At 45.6% G+C, this 20,916-nt stretch overlaps 1 protein-coding gene across 4 annotated transcripts in view; it reads right to left on the reverse strand.

Moving 5' to 3' along the window:
• The window catches only part of LOC117407517 (ligand of Numb protein X 2-like), a 43,418-nt gene that overhangs the window by 3,635 nt on the left and 18,867 nt on the right, over window positions 1-20,916 (reverse strand). For 3 of the 4 annotated variants that reach the window (XM_059028002.1, XM_059028003.1, XM_059028004.1), the window contains 8 exons: window positions 18,382-18,919; window positions 13,770-14,011; window positions 9,494-9,634; window positions 7,394-7,593; window positions 6,217-6,588; window positions 4,460-4,621; window positions 1,925-2,102; window positions 344-575 (listed from right to left, as the gene is read on the reverse strand). In XM_059028002.1, coding sequence (XP_058883985.1) covers window positions 344-575; window positions 1,925-2,102; window positions 4,460-4,621; window positions 6,217-6,588; window positions 7,394-7,593; window positions 9,494-9,634; window positions 13,770-14,011; window positions 18,382-18,782 — 1,928 coding nt within the window. In that variant the 5' untranslated portion in view covers window positions 18,783-18,919. The remainder of the gene's footprint in view (window positions 1-343; window positions 576-1,924; window positions 2,103-4,459; window positions 4,622-6,216; window positions 6,589-7,393; window positions 7,594-9,493; window positions 9,635-13,769; window positions 14,012-18,381; window positions 18,920-20,916) is intronic. The other variant, XM_059028005.1, reaches the window with a different exon arrangement.

A 20,916-nucleotide genomic window follows, 5' to 3' on the forward strand; every position in this document is an offset into this window, starting at 1 on the left:
ATGTTAGGCCACTTTGTGCTAAACAATCACTAATTTGCCTATTTTGACAATTTTCAGTTACAGTGGATTGATTTCCCATGCACAACAAATCAAAGCAGAAGTAACGGTGTGTTCTAATCAATTTGCACACTATGGTATAAATAAGGGAAGCACATGGATTTTACAGCACTGGCTAGCACTTCCTGGGTACCTATCCCAACATGGATCACGTGACCCATTCCCTTATTGCAGATCCAATCAGTTAATGAACCCTGTATATATAGTTCAGGACCTGCCTGGCATAAAGACCTGAATGGCAATGGGTGTCTGTGTCTCAGAGTTGCTGTGAGCTGGCGCACTGTACCTGGGCAGCCCCAGCCACATGACCCAGGAAGGGGACCAGCTGGCGTCGTATTCGTTCTCATGGCTGATGCTGAGCAGCTCCTGGGTGGCTTGGCCCTGCTCCTCCACACTCTGCACCTCCAGGGCCTGGAGCAGCACCCCTGGAGAGGCGGCGCTGGCTTTCAGAGTGGCCACGGCCTCGCTGTGGCTCAGCTTGGTCAGGTCTATGCCATTGATGCTCAGCAGGACGTCCCCTGTTCCAGGAATAAGAGCATTGAAACACAGGAGCTGCGGGCAGGGCATTGCAGAGCAGCCAGACATTTATAAAACAGGGTTTCAAACACTGTACCCCTCCTCTTATACCTGTGACATTCAACCTGGCTCAGTTTGCTGTGCCCATTAAAAATCACTAACTTTAATGACTGCTATGTGGGGTGTAAATCACACAGCGTAGGAGCTGTGCCTCAGACACATAAGAGAGCTGGAAGAGAACGGGATGCTGGGAGGAAACAGGGCAGTAGTTCGGTATGCATTGCAGTAAACAAGCTGATGGAGCCCAGAGCAGTTCATTTACATTATTCCTCTTGATTAGAGAAACGCAAGACAGAGCCACAACGAGCCACAACGAGCCACTCGGAATGCTTGTAAACACCACAAAAAGTTAAAAAAAAAAGAAAACAATATTTCAAGCTACGTAACGTTTAACATGAGTGGAAGAGAACAATGGCTTTTAAAAGGACATAAAGTTACCAAGTTCGGAGGTTTCACAATATGATTAATTTGGATTTTTTTTTTAATATATAAAAATGTAGTAGTCGCCAATTATTTGTTGTATTTTCTCCCAATTATGAATTTGGAGAAAATTATTTTATTATTTTTAGGCTCAGCTCATTGCTACAGCTCACCGTGCTGACTCGGGAGCGGCGAAGACGAGCACACGCTGTCCTCCGAAGTGTGTGCTGTCAGCCAACAACTTCTTTTCACACTGCAGACTCACCATTCAGCCACCCAGAGCTTCAGCGATGGCTTTGCTCTACAGCCATCATGATCCCGCCCTGACACTGACAGTGATGAGCCCTGACACCCTGCAGCATGGCACCTGAAAGCACTGTAGAACAATGGTCTCAATGCAAACACTGTGTGGACAGCACAGCTGCTTACTGTGCAACAGTGCCACAGTCCGCAGCCTGGGGGACGCGCTCACGGGAGAGCAGCAGGAACACGCTGTGTTTGAAAGCAAACAGGGGAGGTCATTATTTATCCCTAGCTTCAGTCAAGCAGTAGCACCACAATGAAACTGAGCTATAAAATGAGACAACATTTCCAGCTAGTTACACTGACAGATATTCTCAGAGCTTGTATCATTTTACAATGGAAGATTCTTCTTAGCACTTCCGTATGCATATTTTGATGTCCAGTGATAAAACAAATACAGCGTCACTGTAACGATGCAGTCTGTAAACGACTTGCTTAGGGAGACTCCTTCTGTTCCTCCTGCTGCTGCTGAAAGGGTTAAGACCGTGGCTGGTCTGTTTGATGCTGCTCCAGCTCAAAGCGCCTGACATGCTTTCTCTGGAGCTTAAAAGGCAGCTCAGTGTCTTACCGCGTTTAATCCTGCCATCTCTGGAGAGACAGCCATGTGGCTGCACGCTGGTGACGAAGATAGGCAGCTCTCCACTCTTACTGCCCCGGCCGCCAGCCACCGTCATCCCCAGGGACTCGTGGGGCTCTTTCGTCACGTCGATCTGCTTCTCTTGACAGGTTATGCACTGAGACAGGTCCTGCGAAGAGCCCCGGAGAGAACACATCAGGGCTCGGGCAGCTCAAATATTTATCGGGTAATCATGTTGCAATAAATACACCTTAAATAATGCAGGGTGCTTTTTTTTCAATTTCTTTTAAGTTGAATGACACACAAACCAGTTTTATTCTTGGATATACTGAAGCAGGTTGTATGGCTAGCAATCTTTCCGTTTGATTTTCAGTTCTTCTCTGTCTGTCTCTCTTGTACCGCATCTCTGTATATTTCATACTCGTTTCATATTGGTAAACTTTTACAAATGTTCAGCGTACACGGAGCTCATTAATCATCTGTTTAGCTGTGAGAAATGTGATTACAATCCAATGAGAACACTGACTGTACACACTGTAACCAACCAATATAACCAATTCTAGACTGACATATGAAATTAAAACACAAGCTTGCAAAAGCGTGCAGTCTTTATTATTGGTATGGTCAGAGGTTAAAACAATGGGGCAGTGAAATTTACTGAACTTAAACAACACTGAACTACTTCATCTGCTTAACTACCGTTAGTCTGTGTCCCATTCCTGGTTTTAATAAGACTTTAACAAGACACACTTGCGCTTGTTGCCTATAGTGGCTAATCAAGCTCGTAGTAAAACCCGAAATGGGTGAAAGTGCTGTGCAATAGGAGTCTTACTTCCATCCCTGCAATAACAATGTATTTTTAAACTGGTGTGGTGTTGATCCAAACGAATCGTTCTTTTGATAAATCAAAAAAACAGTAGTGGGACATATTGAAACCATGTTGATTGAGAAAGAGGCTCAGAGGGCTTGTAATACTCCAATTGCTCCAATAGGGGGTGGTCACTCATGTTTGCTGCATTGGAAATTCGCTAAAATCAAATCCACACACTGCACGGGGCTTCTGACTCCTCCTCGGAAGGGCTTGTGTATAAACACAGCTGAGGATCAGACATTAACAACAGGCTCTGCAATCATCAGCCAATTTGTTGAAGTGAAACGAGACGTGTTTCAGAGGCATTGTTTTGCCATTGGCAGTAATTGAACAGTGAAAACAGGATTACTGAAGGCACTTGTGCTTTCTATTAGTTCTTCCAATACAAACATGTATTTGCAACTTCACTTCGGTTTGTACAATTAGTATTTTTTTTAACCTGTAACCCCTGCAACATAAAATAATAACACTACGAGCAAACGCAGTACTCGGTTAATCTAGCAGCTCAAATACAAGGTGCATATATTATCTGTGAAGCAGAGGACAGCTATTGTCTCCTCAGGGACTTTAAACTGGTAGAATTCAAATAGATTTCTTTTCAACACTGGTGTAAAATAATCTTGCGTACAAGCAACAAAAAAAAACAAAAACACATCTCAAACGATTAGGGGCCATATTTACAAAGAGTTGACTCCAGTCTGTTTAACTCTTGTGTTCTATTTTTTTTTTTTTTTTTTTTAAAAGGAGAACAGCTATTGGTTTTACACAGTTAGTATCAAACATCCAACCAGTGGAATTGGAGGTCTTTAAACACTCTCTCCAGTACAGAAGTTAATTAAAGACTGGAGTAAACGTTTTGAAAATATGGCCCTAAGACTGAGCACAAATTTATAATATTTATAATACCAATAACAGAATCACTCAAATAGAGCTTAAAATAAAAGAACCGATTACAGTAGATAACAGTGTTACAGAACACCCTGCACACTGGAGAGTTACATTTTAAACATCAAATAAAAGAACGGATTACAGTAGATAACAGTGTTACCTCTTTAGAAAACCTTGGGTCACAAATCAGCTAGGCAATACATTTCTCATCATTTACTCGGGAGCGTATCCAGATCACGCTCCCTCCTGCAACACTGCTGCTTTTCAGTTCCTATTTCAATCAGAGCACCAGCATTGTTGCAGGAGGGAGCATGAACTGGACACACTGCGATGTTTAGAAGAGAAAAAAATTCCTGGCGAATGTTCTCTAGTTTATTTACCAAGGATGTGTGAACAAAAGAAATAAAAAAAACCATAAAAATTATCGGGAATATGCTGAAAATAATTGCTGCGATAGGGATAACATGGGACAGTGTAAAGATAAAGTAATGTGTTTCTTGTACACACTGCAGGGGGTTCTGGAACACTTTGAATAGACTACGTATAAATACTGAATATTAAATAATAATACAAACTAACACTGTATACTTACTACTGTATAAACATGAAGGCCAACGTCTAGATTCCACATGCATATTTCTGATGACGTTTAAAAGATTCTTTGGATAATGTTAAAATGAACATTCCTAATAAGGATGTGCATCCAGTCGCAGGGATGTACGGTAGCACCCTGGTACAGAGTCACCGTGCTGCTGCTATGCACTCACCCTGTGGGTGCTGGGCCGGGCGTGGGGCAGCGTGGCGGGCGACGTGGAGTGCTGCTGGTGAGTGCCTGCCTCCCGCACTGCGTTGGTGCTGGGTAGGGGTGGGGGAGGAGGGGGCTGCTTCCCAGCTCGGCAGACCACCAGGTGGACCCTCTCCCCGCTAGCCTGTGTGAGAGGAAGAGGGTCAGCAGCTGATCAGTGTACACTTACACGCATTTCCAAACACTGAACAACACAAAGCACGCCGAGGACTGAAACGTGGGCGTGTGCAATCCACGCCACTTCTTTTAAAAATCAAACTATATGGATAAATAATTGAATGCAGAAATGTCAGAATTTTCCTTGTTTTTATTAACATTTTTTTTACTGTTTTGGTGATTGGAAATGAATTTTGTATTCTTAAAAGGGACAGGGTTTGGAGTTGTGCCAATGCTTTAAATAACTAGAGCACACTTTGTAATTTCAACATTCCGATACACTGTCAATCTCAAAACTCGTCTCATTTTTTCCATTGCAAAAATAAAATATTTGTATTCGCATGTTCCATACTTACCTTTACCACGGTATTTCCGCATGGTATTTTTGCAGTTTTACCATGTGATTACCCATGTTTTAAAATCTACCCTGTTATTCATACACTGTGCTTTATTACACTTTGCTGTGCTTTTACTATGGGACACTTTAGTAAGGGCAGTCTCTACTCCTCAACACATTACTGTTCACACAACGATCTTTCTGGCTCGGGACAAACCAGGACATTTACAGACACAACGTTGCATTCCCACATGGTACAGTATGGTACCTGAAAAGGAGATGCTGAGAAATCCCTGACCAGTTCCGCTCAACAACAGCAGCAATCCTGAGTGTCACAGGGCTGCACATTGTGACTGACAGCATCACAGTTATTTAGCTCAGCATATGCCCCCTTTCTAGGAGGCTGCAAAAAATACAAATGACAAAGTGTTCTCAAGCCTTCCGGATACTGGCACCCAAAGACATCTGTCAACCTGTTCTTGTGGTCCTGCCAATGTTACACTGTGTTCTCCAGCACGCCAATGCCAGCATAGCAACTGAGGAAAACAACAATCCAAATAATACAAAAAAAACACACAGTAAAGAGATAGAGAGCAGGTAACAAACTCATCATTCATTGTTGCTTCCTTGTGCAGTCTAAATTATTGCTGTATTTTTTTGTATGTTTGAAAATAAGCTTGCATTTGGTGGACATTTATATTTTAGTACAGGTACAGAACTTTTCTTTAGCCAGTATGCACGCACACACCTGCATCGCTTCGCAGTGCAAAGCCTGCGATTCCTTTTCAATTTCTGCGCTTGTAATTTCTCGCTTTGTGGAACCGTTTTTGTTTCTGTAGGACCCGTGTTGCAAGCGTGTGTAAATGTTCCAGGACCGCTCCCCATTGCCTCACCTGTATGATCTGTGCTGCCCGCTCCCCATTGACTCACCTGTATGATCTGTGCTGCCCGCTCCCCATTGACTCACCTGTATGATCTGTGCTGCCCGCTCCCCATTGACTCACCTGTATGATCTGTGCTGCCCGCTCCCCGTTGCCTCACCTGTATGATCTGTGCTGCCCGCTCCCCGTTGCCTCACCTGTATGATCTGTGCTGCCCGCTCCCCGTTGCCTCACCTGTATGATCTGTGTTGCCCGCTCCCCGTTGCCTCACCTGTATGATCTGTGCTGCCCGCTCCCTGTTGACTCACCTGTATGATCTGTGCTGCCCGCTCCCAGTTGCCTCACCTGTATGATCTGTGCTGCCAGCTCCGGAGTGCCGTGCCGCAGGTTGTGCCCGTTGATGGCCAGCACCCTGTCGTTGCTGCAGAGCCGCCCGTCCTGCGAGGCCAGCCCCCCCTCCAGCAGGTCCAGGATGAAGACGCCCGGCTCGTCGGTGCGCCTCACCAGCTTGATGCCCAGCTGCTCATTGGAGCCGCGCTTGTGCAGCGTGACACGGAGGCTGTCATCCCGCGGGGAGTTGGGGGCGGGGGGGGGCCCATGCAGGCGGCTGCCGAAGCGCCGCTCCCGCAGCACGGTGAGGTGCAGAGTGGAGCAGGGCTGGGACAGGGTCGCTCGCGCCAAGTTGTGAGGCACGTTGCTGATATCCACGCTGTTCACCTGGGGAAGAGCAGGGTAAGAGCGCTTCAACACGGGCGCATTCACACCACACACTGACATTTAATACAGTCGAGGAAGGTAGGTAGCATACGCCTCTACTACTGTGAAATTCAGAATTGACCTATAACAGGGATGGAAATAAGACTCCTATTGCATAGCAGTTTCACCCATTCCAGGTTTTACTACAAGCTTAATTAGCCCCAGTGTCGGTAACAAGCTCAAGCTCATAGTAAAACCACATCAAAGCACAGCAGTTCCTAGTGCGTCGATTATTATCTGTCCGATATTCGATTAGGAAATTGGTTTCTGATTGCACCTTTTATTCACATGGTTCTACAGGGATGGAAATGAAACCTCTTCTGCAAATCATTCGTTTTTTGGGTCCTTGTTCAAACAATGGGCACATTTATATGCTGAATGTGCCTGTCTCTGTCTGTCTGTCGCACTATACCGTTGCTCCTCTTAATTCCTATTCAAATACCCATGTAGTCGACTCCTATCAATGAATACAATGCATCTACATTTAAAGTGTTACAGGGATGCAGTCTGTGGATCACACTGCTGTGTAATGCAATGGGAGTCTTATTTCCATGCCTGTATAACATTCTGGAATTCAGTCTACCTGCTTATTTATCCGCAGGTCAGTTCCTATCATAGAGTGCAACTGCTTGCCTACAGATTTATATATTCAAGGCTTTTTGCGCTCACTCGTACCATTTTAAAAAGCTTAAATCTGCTTTGCATTTCAACTCCTCCCTGTTGGGATGTGCAGACGAGGGCAATGCCAGAGCCTCCTGTCCTGTACCTGCAGTATCTGGTCCCCTGCGAGCAGCCTCCCGTCCCGGGCGATGATGCCGTCTCGGTACACCTCCTGGATCACCATGTTGATGAGAGGCGTCTCGTTACCGCCCACGATGCTGATCCCCAGCTCCATGTAGGGGTTGGAACGCTGGATCTCGATAGTCGTGATCTCCCCTTCCGGCAGGCTGGGGGGCTTAGGAGAGGCTGCAGGAGAGGGGAACCGGAAGCAGTGTAAAGGAGGTGGCTGCTTACTGCTGCTTACCCGATACACAAGAAAATCAAAGCAACGACACTGAAAACGGTTCAACATTCAACAGCAGCACAAAGAGGAACCGTGCAAATCAGGGACAACTTAGACAGAAGCAAAACCAATGGGGTGGAATGCTGATTATGACATCACAATGGTGACACGTCTGTAAGAACATGCTGATTATGACATCACATTGGTGACACGTGTGCTAGAACATGACTGAAGGGGACAGCATGATATATAAATCATTGTCTAAATCGATTTATTGCTGCAGATATAAAAAAGGAATATATAGTGCTGCTGCAAACCAGTTTAGTTCCTTATAATATCCATAACACAAATAAACAGAAAAAAGTGCAAGGCAAGCCTAAGTCGCATACTCTGCAGTTCATCCCTCCTATTGAAATGGCAGCCAATTACACTTTATTTATTTATTTATTTTTATTTCTGTCGTTATTGTTCTGGCGGATTCAGAAAAGGTTTAAAGGAAATGGTACAGTGCTGTCCATTGTATGTCAGTAAAGCTGGCATACCACTGGTAGCATTCACTTGATTCCTGTAACGCTAACGTTTCTTGGCTTAGTTCAGAAAGGATGAAGGCTGCATCGACCCCTCAAAGTACAGCATGCTTTCAAAAAGATTACACTGGATGGGATTAGTTTCAAACTGCTGTTTTCTGTACCAAGATAAAGATTTCTATTCTGGAATGCCAGCTGTGTATTCCAAATAGAACTGTCACTGACTTCTAAAATCAGTTGCAGCTTGAATAGTTTAGATGTAACTGTACAAATAGAATTTTTCAACTGACTGCAATTGTGCTGTGATGAATTTGCAACACCACAGCTTACCTTACTTTGCATTTGCTATCGTATGCATTTGCTAGTCTGCTCTTAGCATGATTCACAATACACTTTCATTCAGTAGCATGTGCACAGAATGGCATTTTATAAACTTAACTGTTGTGTATTAGGAGGCTGTGTGGTCCAGTGGTTAAAGAAAAGGGCTTGTAACCAGGAGGTCCCCGGTTCAAATCCCACCTCAGCCACTGACTCATTGTGTGACCCTGAGCAAGTCACTTAAACTCCTTGTGCTCCGTCTTTCGGGTGAGGTGTAATTGTAAGTGACTCTGCAGCTGATGCATCGTTCACACACCCTAGTCTCTGTAAGTCGCCTTCGATAAAGGCACCTGCTAAATAAACAACTAATAATAATAATAATATTACTGTCCGCCTACTAAAGTGACTTTGAAAACAACGATTCCTATACTATACTATGCTGTTCCTATGATTTAATAATTACTTACAGTACAGTGTGTCTACTGAAACCTGCAGGGTTTGAATCAAAGCTTATACAACGAGGGGGTGAAATGCCAGGAAAGACAAAATACAACATGAAATCACCAGCAGACCAGGGGTTAAATTACAATTACGCAGCTGTGCAAGGATCAGCTTCAATTCCAATTACACTGTGATTGCAATTCATTACCAATAACACAATTACAATTACGCAGCTGTGCCAAGGATCACCTTCAATTCCGATTACACTGTGATTGCAATTCATTACCAATTACACAATTACAATTACGCAGCTGTGCCAAGGATCACCTTCAATTCCGATTACACTGTGATTGCAATTCATTACCAATTACAATGGACCCCAGGGAGCACCAGCAACCCAATATTCCCCAGTGATCGGGGCTTTGTTCTCAATGCAATGGGACAATGATCACCGGCACACCTACGCAAGCAAGCACAAGCACACGGAGAGGCACGGACACGGAGCGCTGGGGAAGGATGCAGCAATCACTCTGTGAACGTGTCACAAAGGGGGAGGAGCAGGAAGGGGATGAACCACCTTCCTCCATGCCGAGAGCCCCGGTTTCCTCTCTGAAGTCCCAGCTGGCAGAGTTGGTGCTGTTATTCCAGTGGAGGTGGATGCAGGAGCTGCTCAGGGGTCTTTTAGCACGAGCTGGATAGCAGTCGATCAGGTGCGCACCTGCAGGGTCAGGGACACGCTTACACTAGACAGACACACAGCTCTCCAAGTGGAAAAGCTGGATCCTACTTCAATCCTGCAACCATCGCTCTGGTCGGGCCACTGTCTGGCGATCCAAGGGAGACTAGTCGCCAGAGTTTAATTTTTCTTAGCTCTAGTGGTAGCATGGATATTTTTCCGGAGCTCACAAGACAGAAGTATGAACCAGCCTGTTATTACGTGCGATCTCTAGCATTCTCCATGTTGTTTCACCTTAGTTCATTATCTACCAGGCTTACTGATAATTCCAGTCCCTTTACAGCTGCTGGGTCTGCTTCTGTAAGAATTCCGAAAAGCAGATTGTTTTTAATTGAGGGTGTTTGAACAATGACCATGAAGGATGTGCAGCTGTAATATTTTTGTACAGAGGTTTTCTATTTCCTTTCTATTTCGCTGATGTCACAGTTGCAGAGAGGATGGAAATACAAGGCAGTTGAATATCCCTAGTGTATTTTCATAAGCAGCCCTCATAGTTTTAAATAGGGATGTACAGCAAGCAGAAACAGCAACAGAGAGGAATACAAAACACACCCTATAAAAGACTAAAACAGGTAAGAAAAGAAATATTCTGAAAATGTAATATAAAGTGTTGCTTTAAACTGTTATCCAAAATAGACAATACATTGTTGACTATTGAAATACACAACATTCACCAGAGCTGTGAAAACTAGGTTTCAGCTTTGAGAATGAATGGCTGTTTTTGATTAGGGCTTCTGCTCTGTTGGCAATTCTGTGTAAATCATTTTCAATTAAAATACAGCACTGCTCCTGGCTGCTGTGCATTGTGTGAAGAAACCTTGCTACACAATGCTTGAGAAGGGTGTGCTGGGAATGCGAGCCAGCCTTTGTGAAGCACCTCCTTTCACCAGCACCTGGAGCTTGAGCGCTGTGCAGAGCAGGGATATAAATAGCACTGCATGAGAACGAGGTACCTGCTTACCAAGCCCATCCCACTGAGCCACCAATGAGCAGGGATATAAATAACACTGCATGAGAACGAGGTACCTGCTTACCAAGCCCATCCCACTGAGCCACCAATGAGCAGGGATATAAACAGCACTGCATGAGAACGAGGTACCTGCTTACCAAGCCCACCCCACTGAGCCACCAATGAGCAGGGATATAAACAGCACTGCATGAGAACGAGGTACCTGCTTACCAAGCCCACCCCACTGAGCCACCAATGAGCAGGGATATAAATAACACTGCATGAGAACGAGGTACCTGCTTACCAAGCCCACCCCACTGAGCCACCAATGAGCAGGGATATAAACAGCACTGCATGAGAACGAGGTACCTGCTTACCAAGCCCATCCCACTGAGCCACCAATGAGCAGGGAGCCCTTTGTGTTCAACTTCTAAAAGCAGAAAGCAGAAGCACAGCTTGCATTCCATTAGAAACAGAAGCAACAAAAATCATAACCATCAGAAAGATCTTTAACATATGAAAAGGGTGGAGCAGTGACAGTATTGCTGGTGCTTATGAGAGGTAAGAGAATGCAGGGATTTAAACCCGGGTTACCACTCCTTTAAGTGCGTGCAGTAATACAGTATAAAAGTACGACTGGTAATAAGGTAGGGTGACAGAGCACAAGCAAGTACCTGAAATGAAGTTAACTCTGGTAAATAAACACTGAAAGTACTGGAAAACTTCTAATAACAGACCCTGCCACAGGTGGTGTGGCCATCGAGCCAGCAAATGAGATGACTGAGGGGAATTACAAAAACAAACAAGGGAAGAAAGACAAAACTCAGAGGCAGCTGTTTAGTGCCTCTGTGGGCTAATTTATAACCACAGACCATTGTAACAGGCAGCTATGCAGATTAAAATGATACATAAGCGAGTCATTTCTATTAATTAGGATTAGAATGAAATACAATAGATGAGTAGCGTGATAAAACACTCATGAGAGAGAGAGAGAGAGAGAGAGAGAGAAATACAGCAGAAACTGTACATTTTCTTTGTGTCACGATAGCCCTGCTTCCTGGTCAAAAGTGTCCTGTTTAAAACCAAGGCATGTTTCTAAAAACTGGAATCAAACCATCTTTCTAAAACATTTACATTAAATACCCAGAGTAGGTGGGAACTCGAGATTCAGAGAGGATGTTGTTTGTTTGTTTTTAGCCCGTTTCTCAAGTCTTGCCAAGGCTTTTCATTTTCCTGTTCAAGAAACATAATGCAAGCTTGTTTACCCCGGCATGTGGTTTTGATTTTAATGGTGGAGGAAACGGAAGATGAACTGGGATGCGATGCCACAAAGAAGCAGCTGAATAGGAAGAGCTGGGTCTGCAGAGCATATTGGAGTAATGGTTAGGGCAGCAGTGTGGAGTAGTGGTTAGGGCTCTAGACTCTTGACCGGAGGGTCATGGGTTCAATTCCAGGTGGGGGTAAGTCGCCCTGGATAAGGGCGTCTGCTAATAAATAAAAATAAAATAAAATAAATAATAATAATAATAATAATAGAGGGGGAGCCCAACATTGGGCACTACAGATAGAAGCACCATGGGGAAAAGACAGCACGTCTATTCACTATGAAGGCACGCTACAAGTACTGATTTAGCATCGAATTTATTGTGTTTCCATTTAACACACATATTGTGTGGAATTATAATTATGTTTATGGGTTTTCATAGAATCACACATTTTATCTTATTAACATCGATTTTTAAATCTTGGATTTTAATGTTTCATTCACAATGCCAGCTTATTAGAATTTTCACGATTCATTTCATAAGAGCATCTGGCTTTGACCCATCAGTGCTCGTCCAGTTCCGAACAGCTAGCTGTCCGAAGTCTGTCTCCATCTAATTTCCAACAGTCCTGGATTCTGTGCTGTGCTTAAAGCATTGGTTAACTTTGTCAACTGCTAGTAAGATTTTAAAGACTTCAGTGAAGTCCCCTCCAAGTTAAACACAGAGTTCTCAGTGCAGTCTCACCGGTACCTTTTGCAACTTCATCATAACCTCCTTGGATCTGTACTACATTTCTGACTCTGTTTGCCTTTGTTTGATCACTTCCCCGCACTGTGGTTGTTGACAGCGGTGAGTCTATTACAACACCACGGTCTTTCTCTTTGTGGGCCTGTTCTAATTCTATACCACGCATTTGCTATCTGACATTTCTGTGACCGTCGTCTGAACCAGGAATTAATAAAGAAATCAATAAATTAATAAAGAAATTAAGAACAGCCCTGTGTCTTCAGATCACAGCCAGTGTTTGCCACACAATGACCTTCTGAAGCTCACAGGCGCTCGCAGTATGTTGAATTATTATTCACACTGTCTCCAGCGCCCCTGCTGAGAACACGGGCAGGAGAGAGGACCTGCGGCAAAGGGCAGGTCTTCACAGAGCACTGGATCTCAAACAGCAGACTCCGTGGGGGGCAGGTCTTCCCAGCTACGACGCCAAGGTGCAGTCTTCATGGACGGTAATGTTTCCTGAACAGCAGCATACACTCTCGTGCTGTGTTTGAGGATGGTTTAGATTACCAGCCTCTCGCAGGGTTTCCAGGGAGGAAAAAATACTGGCCATTTATACCCCAGAACACAGTTCTTCAACTACACAGGAAGACACACGCGATCTACGATTGGAGAAGAGTGAAGCGTTTTCAAGTGGCAGGTCAATGTACTGTAGAGGATTTGTGATGGTCACGTAGAGAGATGGGAAACCCCACCACCAATGGACAAAGCCCCAGTGCTGCCTACACCATTCCTGACAAAACCATTACTTGTGAGCCAACTCAAAAATCAATACACTCTTGGATACAATACAGAAAATGATTGGTTGGTTCTCAATACTACCTCTGAGATCTCACTGTAACACCACTGAACTGTACTGATCGGTCCTGTACGGACCCTGGGAAGCCGATAGTCTGGATGCTGCCCTGCCCCACCCTGCTGTACTCACTGTCCTCCTCGTTGAACTGTACTGATCGTTCCTGTATGGACCCTGAGATCCAATACAGTCTGGATGCTGCCCTGCCCCACCCTGCTGTACTCACTGTCCTCCTCGTTGAACTGTACTGATCGGTCCTGTATGGACCCTGAGAAGCCGATACAGTCTGGATGCTGCCCTGCCCCACCTTGCTGTACTCACTGTCCTCCTCGTTGCTCTCTTCGAAGGCCGGGTTATCCAGACCGTGCTCATCTGTCCACATGGGCACGGGTGTGGCGGAGGATGCACTGCCCCCAGTGGGCAGCTTGGGGTCTGGCAGCACGACAGGGTCCGCAGGGTCACTTGCCATGGTCCTGCTGTCCTCCCCCGGCTCTGCCTGCTGCTGCTGCCTCCCTGACCTGCGCCTCTCCAGCCCGGCTCTGTGGCACGAGGCGCCGGGGCACCTGCAGGGGACAGACAGAGTGACAATGATCAGGATACTACTACTAATAATCAGGGTTGGGGTCAATTCCCTATTTCCAATTCCAATTCCATTACCACTTCCTTTTTCAAATCAATTCCCTACTCCAATTCCAATTCCAATTCCTTCAAAATAATTCCTTCAAAGGACTTGGAATTGGAATTGATTAAAAAAGGAACAGCAATTGGAATTGGGATTTGAGTTTAAAAAGGAATTGAAAAAGTGGAATGGACCCCAACCCTGCTATAACAATAGAAGACCCTTACTTTACCATCAGAGGAGCTGATTTTACTGAACTGCTGGACAGCACTGCTTTGTAAAACAGTCTCTTTGGCGGAGTTGGGACAGCAAGCTACACTAAATGATTACTGTATGCATGTGGCTGTATTTGCTTATTTCTTATTATTTTTATAGCAACAATTCATTTTTCTTCCCTTCATAGAAAAAACAAAGTGCTATACTGTTAAAACACAAAGGGGTCTATTCATTTGATATGAATGGTGGCAGCTTCTAAATACAGCTCATTAAATTATGGTTTGATTTTCATAACCTTTGCACGCAAAGCAGGGCCCTACACAGTGTGACACAGTATCTTATTTATTTAAACAGTAGCAGCATTGAGATCCACTGCTGTTCGGATCAACTGAATAGATCTCCAGACAAAGAAATATGAAATACAGAGATGAGTGGTCTACTGTTCAGTAACTGAGACACACACTACCGTCTCAACAAACCGGAATGGCAATAAGACTCCTATTGCATAGCAGTTTCCTCCATTCCAGGTTTTAATACGAGCCTGATTATCCACAGTGTATAGGTAATAAGCTAAGGTGAGCCTCACTGAACTCACAGTAAAAACAGGAATGGATCACACTGATATGCATTGGGAGTCTTATTTCCATCCCTGACAAAGGTGGTTCTTTTTTGATTTTTGACATCTTACTGTCCACAGTTTTCTGAAAGCAGCCTGCGACAAACTCTTAACAGCTAGAGGAGTGAACAGCTGTTCATGACTCTCTTTTAAGCACTGCACAGAGTCCGGTCATGCACGGAGAACCATGTGACTGCTCCAACATGCAGCTTTGAACAAGCCAGAGAAAGACTTTCTACTTGCATCAACCAGCTCTTAATAAAAAGGGAAAAATAAAGTTCTTGAAACAGGAAACCTGGAATGTTAAATCACCAAGAGTCTCCCCAGTGCTCCTTTTATATTTCTTCTTGTACTGGATTAAAAACGATACAGGATTAAAGTAGAAAACAGCTCTGCACACGAATCTTGAGACAAGCAGAGCGCTAGTTAAAATCACACTGGTTTGACTGCTGTGAGTGTTTACTCACTACAAGTCAGGGTTCCCTTTGGCGGTTTCATAAAATAAATAGTGAAACAGGCTCCTCGACTTGAAGCTCCCTAACATGCTGAGGTGTGGGAGCCGGGGTCGTATGAATAGTGAAACAGGCTCCTCGAATTGAAGCTCCCTAACATGCTGAGGTGTGGGAGCCGGGGTCGTATGAATAGTGAAACAGGCTCCTCGAATTGAAGCTCCCTAACATGCCGAGGGGTGGGAGCCGGGGTCGTATGAATAGTGAAACAGGCTCCTCGAATTGAAGCTCCCTAACATGCCGAGGTGTGGGAGCCGGGGTCGTATGAATAGTGAAACAGGCTCCTCGAATTGAAGCTCCCTAACATGCCGAGGGGTGGGAGCCGGGGTCGTATGAATAGTGAAACAGGCTCCTCGAATTGAAGCTCCCTAACGTGCTGAGGTGTGGGAGCCGGGGTCGTATGAATAGTGAAACAGGCTCCTCGAATTGAAGCTCCCTAACATGCCGAGGGGTGGGAGCCGGGGTCGTATGAATAGTGAAACAGGCTCCTCGAATTGAAGCTCCCTAACATGCCGAGGGGTGGGAGCCGGGGTCGTATGAATAGTGAAACAGGCTCCTCGAATTGAAGCTCCCTAACATGCTGAGGGGTGGGAGCTGGGGTCGTATGAATAGTGAAACAGGCTCCTCGAATTGAAGCTCCCTAACATGCTGAGGGGTGGGAGCTGGGGTCGTATGAATAGTGAAACAGGCTCCTCGAATTGAAGCTCCCTAACATGCCGAGGGGTGGGAGCCGGGGTCGTATGAATAGTGAAACAGGCTCCTCGAATTGAAGCTCCCTAACATGCCGAGGTGTGGGAGCCGGGGTCGTATGAATAGTGAAACAGGCTCCTCGAATTGAAGCTCCCTAACATGCCGAGGGGTGGGAGCCGGGGTCGTATGAATAGTGAAACAGGCTCCTCGAATTGAAGCTCCCTAACGTGCTGAGGTGTGGGAGCCGGGGTCGTATGAATAGTGAAACAGGCTCCTCGAATTGAAGCTCCCTAACATGCCGAGGGGTGGGAGCCGGGGTCGTATGAATAGTGAAACAGGCTCCTCGAATTGAAGCTCCCTAACATGCCGAGGGGTGGGAGCCGGGGTCGTATGAATAGTGAAACAGGCTCCTCGAATTGAAGCTCCCTAACATGCTGAGGGGTGGGAGCTGGGGTCGTATGAATAGTGAAACAGGCTCCTCGAATTGAAGCTCCCTAACATGCTGAGGGGTGGGAGCTGGGGTCGTATGAATAGTGAAACAGGCTCCTCGAATTGAAGCTCCCTAACATGCTGAGGTGTGGGAGTCAGGGTCGTATGAATAGTGAAACAGGCTCCTCGAATTGAAGCTCCCTAACATGCCGAGGTGTGGGAGCCGGGGTCGTATGAATAGTGAAACAGGCTCCTCGAATTGAAGCTCCCTAACATGCCGAGGTGTGGGAGCCGGGGTCGTATGAATAGTGAAACAGGCTCCTCGAATTGAAGCTCCCTAATGTGCTGAAGTGTGGGAGCCGGGGTCGTATGAATAGTGAAACAGGCTCCTCGAATTGAAGCTCCCTAACATGCTGAGGTGTGGGAGCCGGGGTCGTATGAATAGTGAAACAGGCTCCTCGAATTGAAGCTCCCTAACATGCCGAGGTGTGGGAGCCGGGGTCGTATGAATAGTGAAACAGGCTCCTCGAATTGAAGCTCCCTAACATGCTGAGGTGTGGGAGTCAGGGGCGTATGCAGAAGATCACTGGGACTTTACTAGACAGGCACACAGACACCGGGGAGAGTTAATTCCACAGTGTGCTGCCCATGTGATGGTGTATCCAGAAGGAAATCCACGCCCACCTCAAATGCGTTGCACTCCAAAAATCCCTGGATTTTTGATGCTCATTAAAAAGCATAGCAGGTTATATGCTGGGAATGTCAACGCACTACCCTGCACTATCAAGACTTCAACATGCTGTTCTTACATTCAGGGATATGTTAGACCTGTGGTTGAGGGCACAGTAGTTACATTAACTGAGAGCTGTGAAGATCTTGGACACAAGAAGAATGACGTTTAGTGTTTTACAGACACTAACATGCCGAGGGGTGGGAGCCGGGGTCGTATGAATAGTGAAACAGGCTCCTCGAATTGAAGCTCCCTAACATGCTGAGGTGTGGGAGCCGGGGTCGTATGAATAGTGAAACAGGCTCCTCGAATTGAAGCTCCCTAACATGCTGAGGTGTGGGAGCCAGGGTCGTATGAATAGTGAAACAGGCTCCTCGAACTGAAGCTCCCTAACATGCCGAGGGGTGGGAGTCGGGGTTGTATGAATAGTGAAACAGGCTCCTCGAATTGAAGCTCCCTAACATGCTGAGGTGTGGGAGCCGGGGTCGTATGAATAGTGAAACAGGCTCCTCGAATTGAAGCTCCCTAACGTGCTGAGGTGTGGGAGCCGGGGTCGTATGAATAGTGAAACAGGCTCCTCGAACTGAAGCTCCCTAACATGCTGAGGTGTGGGAGTCAGGGGCGTATGCAGAAGATCACTGGGACTTTACTAGACAGGCACACAGACACCGGGGAGAGTTAATTCCACGGTGTGCTGCCCATGTGATGGTGTATCCAGAAGGAAATCCACGCCCACCTCAAATGCGTTGCACTCCAACAAATCCCTGGATTTTTGATGCTCATTAAAAAGCATAGCAGGTTATATGCTGGGAATGTCAACGCACTACCCTGCACTATCAAGACTTCAAAATGCTGTTCTTACATTCAGGGATATGTTAGACCTGTGGTTGAGGGCACAGTAGTTACATTAACTGAGAGCTGTGAAGATCTTGGACACAAGAAGAATGACGTTTAGTGTTTTACAGACACTAACATGCCGAGGGGTGGGAGCCGGGGTCGTATGAATAGTGAAACAGGCTCCTCAATATGTGGTAATATATTGACATCTTCTAGTGGAAACGATAGTCATTAGGGGTTTATGGTTATGTAGGAGATGTACAGTGCCATGCATGCTGTTCTCTCACCTGTGTTTAAGATGCGCTTCCAAGTCGCATCGTTGCATCACGTCCTGGCAGGCAGAGGTGAAGGGGCAGGATATCACCAGCTTATCCAGGAGTTTGTGAACCAGGATGCTGGATTTCTTGCAGAGTTTAAAGTGGAGCTTCTTGCGGTCCAGGGGACAGAAGTCCTTCTCCTGCAGGAAGTTGCGGAGGCACTTGGAGCAGAATGTGTGCCCACAGGGGGTGTCCAGGGGCAGGAACAGAGGCTGAAGGCAGATATGGCACACCAGGTCATCGTCCACTTCGTGCTGGTAGTTATAGAGGTGGTTCTCTCGGGTCCAGTGCTGCTGCCCGCACTCGAAACACAGGGGGTTCAAGGAAGGGTCCTGCTCCACAGGAACAGCGTCGCCGTTCGTGGTCCCCATGCCGCCTCCCCCCCCCCCCACTTTGGCACAATCACGCAGTCTCCAGTCGCTACAATGCTGGAAAACCTACGCAGCCATCCATTGAGAAGTCTCACGGTGATGGGCTGAGCCTAGGAGCTGGCAACCGTTTCATAGTTCTGGAAGAAATCATAGAAAAACAACAACAACATTAATATCCTGATATCAATATGTTATCTAGTTTAGTTATAGTACTTTGTCAAAGTCTCTGTAATACAATCATGCAAACTAAAAAAACAAATAAGAGTCTTATTTCCATCCCTGGAAATCCTTTTATAGTAATAAAGAAAAAGAAAACAAAAAAGGGACCAACAGGGTGGATGTGAGGCAAGAAGCTTCCTGTAAAATCGGGCTGAATAAACTGCTGGCTCCAGACTGAACAAGGTGCAGAAAAGAAACGTGATCTGCAAAGAGGTACCTGGGCAATCAGCCCCTACAGGCCGAGGCTGTGACGCGGCCGAGTCCTTCCTCTCTGCGCCACATAAGCATTTATGTCAGTTTAACTCAAAACCGCTCTCAGAGAGACTATCGACACCCAAAGAGAGGCTGCTAATGGAGAGAATACTACCCTAGCAGCTCCATCACTCATTTTCTCAGACGTTTCAATCAGTGAATATCTATTGAGCTTTATATAATGTACTAAAGAGGCAACACATTCTACCATCACCACAGCACGCTGCTCCACTGTGCATTATCTTATTACAGTGTACTGTACACGTACATCATCAAGAACATCTGTATCCATGTCTATCAATAATAGAATTGTACATACCAACCCTGTACCGGGAAGACACTGTCCAGCACAGACGCAACACCCAGCTTACCGATTCATACTGATTCACCAGGAAGCATGTACTGTACGTTGCTTAAGACGATTTATGAATTGAGAGAAAGCCAAGAAACTGATAGACAGACAGACACATAGTCTAGACTGAGAAGACAGCCAAGCAGGCAGGCAGGCAGACACAGATGATTCACACCAGAGATTAACCAACACTGATTAAAGCAGCACCTGTTGCCATAATTTACCATTCTTCAAATATGGACTGCGAGAAATAAATACAAAATATAATCATCATAATAATAAAATTCCAGCACCGGCGCTGAGTGCATTATTATTGTTATACATTTTATTGTCATTCCTTTATCATCTTGCCTCCTTGCTTAAAATTCAGTCCGCGCTCTTGAAACAAACGCATGCTCTGCAGCAGCATTCAATCATTAGGCTGCTAACAGCGGTTAATGGCATTCGTACCCACCCCCTCCCAGTCTCGTTTGTGACTCCGCTGCTCTGTATGAAGGATGAACACGGAGGAGACGAGCCACAAGGACACTCAGGAGACATAATTAGACAGAAATGCCGGCTCACTGTCCCACGGTGCCACTTAAAGTGGGGCATCCTTCCCAAGGACTGGGATGGCTTGACTGGTCTGAGCAGAAAGGAGCTGCTGTGCTATACAGTACCACAGCCAGCCAGCCAGCTTCTGCTGTGCTGAGAACCTTCACTCCATCTTAATGGTAATTAAGGATGCAAATATTTTAAATGCAACACTACAGACAAACGGCTACAGTAATCCATTCCTTAATAAAGGAATTCATCCTTAAAGTGTAGTGGAAGCGTCCGCTGAAATTCAGCTACAACAGCACGGCAAACAGCAGCGTTATTGTTCATCTTTACAAATTGAATTCTGGGTCTGTTTTCAGCAGAGCGTTGCCCTGAAACTTGTCCTTCTCATTGCAGGAGCTTTTGTTTAAAATAAAATAAGGGAATGAAATAATTCCATTAACCTTCCTTACAGTGCACTGGTTTTACTCATACAGTAAGGCACAGGACTCACATCTGACAGCAAACGTGTATTTTTGATTTTTAAAAATTCGGTGCCCTACTGTGATCCAAGGACAAAGGCACAGCAGGCAGTATAACAGTATAAAAGGAATACTATACAGTAAAACAGCACACACATATAGAGAGGGTCCTCAGCATGTGTACAAAAGCCAATCGAATTCTAGCCAATTACAATCCCAAACCTCTACAGGAGCGTATGATACAAGGTCTGGTGAAGATTAGTGCTAAATCATTGTGTTCACCATGTAGAGTGCGACGGAGGGACGGACG

This window comes from Acipenser ruthenus, chromosome 8 (assembly GCF_902713425.1).
Source record: "Acipenser ruthenus chromosome 8, fAciRut3.2 maternal haplotype, whole genome shotgun sequence".
Classification (NCBI taxonomy): Eukaryota; Metazoa; Chordata; class Actinopteri; order Acipenseriformes; family Acipenseridae; genus Acipenser; species Acipenser ruthenus.